The following is a 9,287-nucleotide window of genomic DNA, read 5'->3' as shown; positions in this document are numbered from 1 at the left end:
GACATCTTTCGAGCATATGAAATGAAATAAGAAAACAATGCGTTGGGCTTTTGATTTCAATATAGTAAGTTCCAGTCACGGGTGAATATCAATGCGAGGATCCAGGTACATTGGGATGAAACACGTCTCTTGTATACCTTAGTTATCCATTATTCATCATTACTTAAGTACGTTGGATTTAATGGCAGTGTTAGAGGTAATCCAATCAAAATACAAATAGATGGAAATGACAGTAATCGAAACTTAGTTCTTAACATCAACAATGGGAAAACTCGACACTTAAAATAAAAAGTTCATGAAAAATGCTGAAACTCAAGATTTTTGAGCAAATAAAAAATGTGTACATCCTCCATCATCTACGATGTGGGGAGCCGGAAAGTGACAACCTTCCTCATTCCCCTATCAGCACACGGGATCATCTTATTCACGATCAAATCCCTCCTTCACCTCTATATAATTCTTTTATCTCCAAGACCAACCCTTCTCGTATATCTTCATCACCACGCATCACCAATGCTAATAATTTGAGCCAGCCAGTCTTGCTGACGAGTGCCAAGTAGCATGAAACCCGGGTCCAGGGTTTCCTGTTGACCACCTCCAACCACCATGTTACCTTAATATATATAGTGCACGCAGTGTCGAGCCACCTAGACTGGTGGCCACATTGCAACTTGATCGATAGCATTCGATCAGCACTAAGGACTTGACACGCATGAGATTGATCACCACCCAGTAATCAATCAATTGTGATTAGATTTCAGTCCTACAGGAGGTCGGTCGCGGCCCGAATAGCTCAGTGGTAACGTCTCTGGCTGTGAAGCTGAGTGACACGGGATCGAATCCGCCAGGGAGCATCAGTTCGCTCAAGATTACAGGTACACCTTGCTGACGAGTGCCAAGTAGCACAAAATCCGGGTCCAGGGTTTCCTGTTGACCACCTCCAACCACCATCTTATCTCATCATAGTGCACACAGTGTCGAGCCACCTAGACTAGTGACCACATAGCAACTTGATCGATAGCATTCGGTCTGCACTAAGAAGGACTTGACACACATGACAGTGATCACTACCCAGTGATCAATTAATTAAGATTACAGTTGACTGACATTTTACAAATGAAATATTTACTGTATGTTTCTCAGATTTTACTAAGGATTTCTGTAATTTTGTGTTCAAGTACGTTTGATTGTCCTCATTTGTGTTCTGGTTCACTACAGTATTAAGAAAAAAATATATAACATTGATAATGTTATTAAATAAGTTAGATAGACTTTCGGTTATTCAATCCAAATTATTGTACATTTAACAATATTGTTTACTTATTTCAATAATAACTAGTTCACTGGTACTTAATTGATAAACAAGTTGTCTTGATTACTAAAATACATTGGATTATGTTTGTGTTAAGTGAAGAGATTCTTTTTTCAAATCTCTTAGTATTTAACTAGTTAATAAAATTTTTGTTAAAGTAGAAATAATAGTGGTAGCAAAATACTGTAAACCTGTTTAATTGTATGAATTCTATCTAAGTGTGTTTGTAATCTTAAACGAGATCATCAATTAGTTAGCCTAGAAATAAGCATCCGTATGAATAAACGTTGAAATTCTTCCATATGTACCACTTTTGTTCTTATTAATCTACATTTAAATTACCATTAACCAAAATCAACTATCTTCTATTAAGATTGATATCATGAATGGATCAATGTTAGACCATCATTGAAAACCAGTACTTTCAGGTTTTTAATGCTAGTCTCACATTAATCCATTCATGATATTAATCTAAACTCAACAATCTCCATAACCTTATACGAATATCTTCTATTTGTCAAATATTAAGTGTATTAAAGTAATACAAAGTATTATTCTAGATTATAATTAGTTAAAAATGAATTCATGATATTTACCTATGATCGTGCAAGGTAGTCACCAACATTGAAGAAAAACAGAACAAGTGGGTAGAACACTTCAAAGAACTCTTGAATCGACCGGCTCCAGTGAACCCACCCAACATCTCAGCAACACCCACGGACCTCCTAATCGATGTTGGTGTATTTTTAGCGAGTTAGTTTTCTACGGGATGGGGTCGCTAACCTTATGCCTAACCCTCCTCCTTTATCCGGACTTGGGAACTAAGGTAGCCCCGGAGGGGCTACAAGACAAGCCCTCACATGAAATCTTGAAAGCCAAAAAGGAAGAAGAAGACCAAAGAACTCATTACGCCGAGAAATGGAGATAGACATGAGAAGAATGAACAAACGTTGGATAGGATTAGAAAGGAAGGTCGAAGATAGTATGGGTTGGAGAATGCTGATCAGCGGCCTGTGCTCGATTGAGAGTAACAGGCGTAAGTAAATAAGTACCTATGATCGTTGTTTTAGCTTTCTTGAGTGTTTAAAAATATTTAACATTCATAATGTATTGAATTTAAAAAAAAATATTTTTGCATAAAATTGTCAGTATGACAAATACTTTGTGAAAATGTTCTGTTATTATTATTATTCGTGTTACAAAATATCAGGAAAAATGTAAAACTAACTAAATATTGAACATAGAATTAACGAATAGAAATAAAGATCTAATGGAAAACAAATTAGTTACTCCTTTTTTTATTATTAATCAATGGATTTACAGTATTGAACAAATACACTATGGTTATTAGAAGGGGGTTTTGTGAAGATTTTAGTAAACTTATATAGTTGAAATCCTGAGTCAATTAAAGCTGGGTTCAAATCTCGCGAGACGGGATCGTGGATGCGAACTGCTGAGGAGTCCCACAATAGGACGAAACGGCCGTCAAGCAGTGCTTCCAGGTTTTCCATGATGGTCTAGCTTCAATTGACTCATGATTTCAACTATATAAAAATACACTATGAACTAAACGTTAAATATGTTTTTCAATATTAATTTCTTTAACTTATTAGTTAGTGTTAATAAACTTAATTAATCACATGATGTTGTTTACTTGTATCTACCCAATATTATGTAGGACTGCAATTGATCAGTCTCCTGTTGGCATATGTGCATCCTGTGCGGACTGCCTCTATATTGCCTGAAGTCACAAGCTTTATAAGCAAAGATGGATAGTGGCTATCAAGACTCAGTAGCTAAGTGGATAACGCGATGGCATTTGAAGCGAAAGGTACTGGGTTCGAGTCCCGGAGTGAACATCCAGCTGACGAGTCCCAAATAGAACGAAACACGGGTCCTGGATTCCACTGCTAGCTACTATCTATCTTTACTTAATTAGTCAGTTTAGAAATATGAACAATTAACTATTTAGGGCTTTTTATTTGAAACATAACAGCCATTCTCTTCAATAATGTGAATAGAATATTTTGATGCAAATTCCAATAACAGAATATACAAATAAAAGTTTATATTCAAGAGTAAGTACTTAAAAAATAGTCACACATTTCTACATGATTCATTATAGCCTTACACACAGAGTGATAGCAACATTTTTATTATTGATTAACTTAACTAATATACACCTAATTAGTTTAGTTCGATATATATATATATATATATATATATATATATATATATATATGGTGTATCTACTTATGCTGACAGATATAAGTAGTATGTAGCGGCATTCCGAAGTCGGATGCCTGCCAGTAGAAGACTGAATTGAAAAGAACAGGAAGGGAAACATAGCAATCGCCATAGAAACAGAATTATAAGAATCATGAAGTATGTAAAGGATAACTGATAGAAGATGTACAAATAGTGTATTTAATGTATGATTTTCATATTTTATGAAGGAAGTATGCATATATATATATATATGCGACCACTTTAAAGCATTTCACTATAGATTATTCCTTTATGTGTATTAGAATGCAAGTTCTTTTGTTGATTAGCAATTAAGTCCTACGCTAAACTTTAACGGTGATATCATGCATTAAATAATGAAATAATGACCATTCCTTTTTTTCATTGTCGGCTGAGTGTGTATTACTAATATCATTGCTATTACGTAGTATATTATTAAAGTCATTACATACTTAACTAATTACAAAGCTCATTTTACAGATTTCTTTTTTGCTCAACACAAAAATGAAAGAAAATGCAAAAGCGCACAATTGAATTTATTGCGTCAATTCAAGGTAAAAAAAACAAAAAAGAATAAAACAAATTTATTGTCGTATAATTCAAAGATAACTGTTGATTACTTAACTATTCTCCTATCTTGGTAAGCAGAGATGGATTATTCTCCTATCTGTTACAATATACTCTGATAAATATACTGAGTATAGAAACAAAACTTTTGTATGATTTGATAAAATTTAAAAAGTTGTATTTTCTTTCCGTCTTTATATCAATCAGTTGAAACTTACTTTTATGCAATTTGTCACGTAAATCCAAACGATAGATAGTGTGTCTTTGTTTATAAGGTTCCAAACATAAAAGTCGTACCATAAATTAAATAGTATCATTAAGAATTGCATTACACAGGAAGAACATTAAGGATAAATATTAAATACAAAGTTCCTTTAGTTATAATCAATATTAACAGTATGAATAGTGAATTCATATGTACCATATAAAAATGTTTAACCAACCTGAAACACGTAATAATAGCTGGAAACTACGAGAATAGGTGATTAGAACTTTGTACGGTAAATATGTAGGTATATAGAACAAAGTACTGTGAATGACTAACGCAAATATTATTCATCGATAGTTATTAATTTGATTAGAATATTCAGCACTCACTAATACATATTTTTTCGATTGAGATTATGAATCGATGACTGTTAGATCCCCATCAGAAACCTGGGAGCACTAGACGGCCATTTCGTCCTAGTATGGGACTTCCCAGTAGTCCAAAAATACGATCCCACAAGCACTATTCGAACCCGGTACCTTCCGTCTCGCGCGCGAGCGCTTAACCCTACAGACCACTGAGCTGGTATCCGACGGTGTTACTGTCTAACTTCAACCAATCCACGAATTTGCGCGACCATCTTCCATTGTTTCAGGTAGATACCTGTCTCCACCTGACACAGGTTAGCTCCATTGGTCACGGCTTCTCACTAGAACTCCGAGAATTACCTAACTCAGCCAATCACTAGTGAGCACATAGTAATTATCATTGTAGGGTCGTGGAGACCGAAGGTCCTGGATTTGAATTCCACGTGCGGGATCGTGGATGCGCACTGCTGAGGAGTCCTATACTGGGACGAAACGGCCATCCGATGTTTCCAATTTTTTAGTGGTGGTCTAACATTTATCGATTCATGATCTCAATTAAAAACTTAACAATCTTCACAAGTACACTCTGATAATAAGGTCTATTATTATTTATTAATTGTTTGATAGTCTATAACATTTCACAAAACACTACAACATTTTCAAATATCTATACAACTCTAAATTTTACATTTCAAGTAGTTATTATACTATATGTATTATTATAAAACAATAATTAACTCAAGTTTGTTGTGTTTACATTGTATTGAAATATTTCAATATGATATTTATGAAATAATTACTTGACAAGTTGTCTTAAATTATCTTCTCTAACTTGATTCTTTAATAAGACACTAAAATTTATTGTTTTATGAAGTAAAATATAAAGACAAATGTTTGTTATCAGAAGGGAGATTAGTGGAGAATTTTAGTAATTTTATAGTTGAAATCATGAGTCAATTGAGGTCATTGAAGACAATGGTGGACAGTGGCTCATTTTCGTGGATTGGTTGAAGTTAGACATTAACATCATTTGATGCCGGCTGAGTGGTCTAGAGGTTAAGCGTTCGCGCATGAGGTCGATAGGTCCTGGATTGGAATCTCGTGAAGCGGGATCGTGGATGTGAACTGCTGAGGAGTCACACAATAGGACGAAACGGTGGTCTAGCTTCAATTGATAAATGTTTATGTCAACTAAAACTGTTTCCTTGAATGTAACCAATGAAAAAATGAAAAAAATATACAACAGATTTATTGAATATCGAAATTATCTACCGAAAATTGGTTATTAAAAAAGGGCAATTAATGGGTGAAACAACTATTCAAAATGATAAACAAGACGTTGGTTTGATGACACTTTAAATCATTAAAAAAATGTTTATTTTTTCATTGTTAATTCAAATATGTACAAAGTATTTCATTTTAAAAACAACAAAAAGAATGTCCCATTTATTTTTAATTTTTTTAAATAAACAAACAATTAACATTCTTTGCCCAAATATCAACTATTAATAACACCATTCGTTATACATACACTCATGTTCTTTTATTTCTTTTCAAGTTATAGACATTTTACATTATTCACATTATACTGACTTGATTTGATCCTATTTACCCAAGTCAATATCTGAATATAGTTGGATAAGCATTGGGTATTTGGGACAGTGTAACTCATGATATTGTTATAGTCAACAAATTTATAGACAAGGATATGTTTAAAGCTAGTCATATCGTCAGTAACAAACATAAAACTGGTAAAGTTTTAAACAATTTTTTTAACTACAACTAGTCTCTAAAATTTTTATAGTTGAATTCATCAGTCAATTGAAGCTAGACCACCATGGAAAACCTAGAAGCACTGGACGGCCGTTTTGTCCTAATGTGGGGCTCCTCAGCTGTGCGTATCCCCCATCCCGCCTCATGAGATTCCAACCCAGGACCAATCAATCTCATGCGCGGACGCTTAACCTCCAGACCACTGAGTCAGCATCCAACGGTGTTAATGTCTAACTTCAACTAATCCACAAATTTGAGCAACACATTGTTTTCAGTGAGTTACTATCTCACAACAGACCCGGTTGAATTATTAAACATTATACATTCTTTGATAATTATGTTTATGATCATTATCCTAACGAGGTTTAGATAAGTTTTTTGAAAGAAATGTTTTAATTATTCAAATTTTAATCCCTGTAATTATTTCAAATATAATTTTACATTAATAATATATTTCTTTCGTTACAATACAAATATTATTATATTAATGGCAAAAAATTATTTCAAAGGATCTTCAGTAAGTTATCCTTCCGATATAACAACTTATTATTATTCAAATTACGTCATACATTTCGTAATTTGAATTAGATTAATAAGTGTTATATTTTAAGATAAGTTGATAACTTTGTACATAGTTACAATGTTCATCACTAGTAATTTTGGAGAGAATATGGAAAATCTTTAAAGTGATAAGTTACAATGTATAGAATGAAAATCAGTAAATCTTCGCATTAATACAAGAAAATTTAACTATAAAAGGTTCAGCGTTCTCGAACGATACTGAAAGTACTGAGTTCGATTAGTGGTTGCAGGTTTGTGGACAAATAATGTTGTTCGGTCCAATACTAAAACGAGACGGCTGTGCAGTGCTTTCAGTTTATCAGTGGTTTCTTATTTTCATCGGTTTATTATTTTAAAAAAAACTACCATTGTTAAAAATAAAACTTTGGAAAAGCAATGAACATGTGATCGGTTTAATTAATCGTCTGAGTTACTTACTTACTCCGCCTGTAGCTCCTCCGTAGGCTAATGCCAGTCCCAAAGGAGAAGGTTTGGGCATGAGGTGAGCGACCCCATCCCATAGAAAACTAACTCGCTGAAAAAACGTTAATAAATGAAATCGTTTGAGTGCATTAACAAATTTTATGCTAATTTAATTTATATTTTATAAATTAGACTAAAATTCGTAAAGATGCTTTTTTCTTACCAGCATAAAATAATTTAGAATTATTTAAAAATTTACAAAAACTGTAAAATAGTATCCAAGATGCAATTTAAAATAATTTGTTAGTAGCATCATAATGATTGGGGGGTGAGTGACAAATCAAGTAGAATACAAATTCCCTTGAGATTAAATTACATGAAATAAGATTTTTCTTTTAAACATCTACGAGAGAAATTTCTGAAAAAAAATATTGTTACCAAGTGGAAAATATGAAACCATTCAGAATTACTAGAGAATTACGGATATAACAACTTAGTTCAACTGAACCTCTAGTTCCAATAACAAAAAGGAAATGTAACAATAGGTATGTAAAACGAAAGCTCACCTAAAAATTATTAAAGATTTATCAAGAAATTTGTCTCAATTAAACTTTTTAAATGTTAGAATTCACTTTTCTAAGTATAAATTTGCATGGTAGTATTCACGTTCAAAATATCGAAACTGTAAGGCGAATTTTAGCTAACTGTTACTGATAGAAGAGAGGCAAAGTCAAACTCATACATCCTCGTCGTGCCTCCTGAATCATGGGACTGTTCCCATGAACTGACGTGAGCGGTGACCCGGGTGGTAGAGATCGGCCTAATCAACCACTCCACCAATACCCGAGAACGATTATGAATGCTACATAGAGCCATTGCATAATTACTGAGGGTTCAAAAGAGTAGTAAAATAAAAATGAGTTTGCCGAAACAAAAACAAAAGCAAAAAGACAAAAAACATGGGTTGTGAGAGTTATGTAATGGTTCTGTGTAAGCAGTGCATAAACAGCTATCCCACCCCGGTAGTGGTGCCGTGCTTCGATGTAGCACTCTTCTCCAGAAGGGCCTACTAGGCTTCACCATTCTATATTGCTCGAAGGGGGGAGGGGAGTTACTGATAGAAAGAATTTTCACTACCAATTCATAAGGTAGTGGTTGAAGGTAGTCAACAGAAAGATTTGTATGCTTATCATCGTGAGGGATTCGATGCTAAGTAACTGAACCAATCTCATGTTACCCAGCTACACAGTCACAGACTTCATGCAACGCCTGAACTTCTCTAGAGCTGAGATTTGTCTACAATTAATTAATTACTGAGTAGTTACTAACGTCATATATGGTGTTATTATGAGTTCAGATCTATATCGCATGCACTATATTCAGATGTAAAGATAGAAATGATTAGAAGCGAATTAAACAAAATCAGAAGACAATTAGTTTGACAAAACTAACTACATATACGTATGAAAAGATGAAGCTTGGAAAATCACAACAGTTATGGGAACGATTTACAAGTATATTTGATGTCTGAATTCATTAAAACCCCGAAATTGTTATTTAATACCACGAAGACGACATGGAATTCCACTGGTTTTGAAACTCCACTTCTTAACAAATAGCTAGACTCACGTACATAACTCTTTAAACTGCCAACCGCTTAAGTATCAGCTTTCTGACGGTAATAGCCATCAAAGCAAGTAGTTAACTAGAGTGTATGCTGTTTAGGCAGTTAACGATCCTGAAAAGGTATTTGTATTTTATACATATAATCGAAACCAATCGAATTACACTTGACGGAGAAGCTTTGGAGGATGTGAAAACCTTTACA

General features: G+C 33.7%; 1 protein-coding gene and 1 non-coding gene across 2 annotated transcripts; both read left to right on the top strand.

The window, feature by feature from the left end:
• The first annotated feature begins 3,102 nt into the window (after window positions 1–3,102).
• Window positions 3,103–3,169, top strand: Smp_tRNA_01573_Pseudo_TTG.1.1. The gene has a single exon. It is a non-coding gene (tRNA).
• Window positions 3,170–6,962: 3,793 nt separating this feature from the next.
• Window positions 6,963–7,058, top strand: Smp_164530 (hypothetical protein; the record flags this gene model as incomplete). The annotated part of the gene is made up of 1 exon (XM_018794875.1): window positions 6,963–7,058. One exon carries the CDS (start codon window positions 6,963–6,965, stop codon window positions 7,056–7,058), a length of 96 nt encoding a protein of 31 aa, XP_018649244.1.
• Window positions 7,059–9,287: the final 2,229 nt, after the last annotated feature.

This window comes from Schistosoma mansoni, chromosome 1 (assembly GCF_000237925.1).
Source record: "Schistosoma mansoni strain Puerto Rico chromosome 1, complete genome".
Lineage (NCBI taxonomy): Eukaryota > Metazoa > Platyhelminthes > Trematoda > Strigeidida > Schistosomatidae > Schistosoma > Schistosoma mansoni.
Note: the sequence above shows the minus strand (reverse complement) of the source record. Positions and strands in the feature narration are given on the sequence as shown.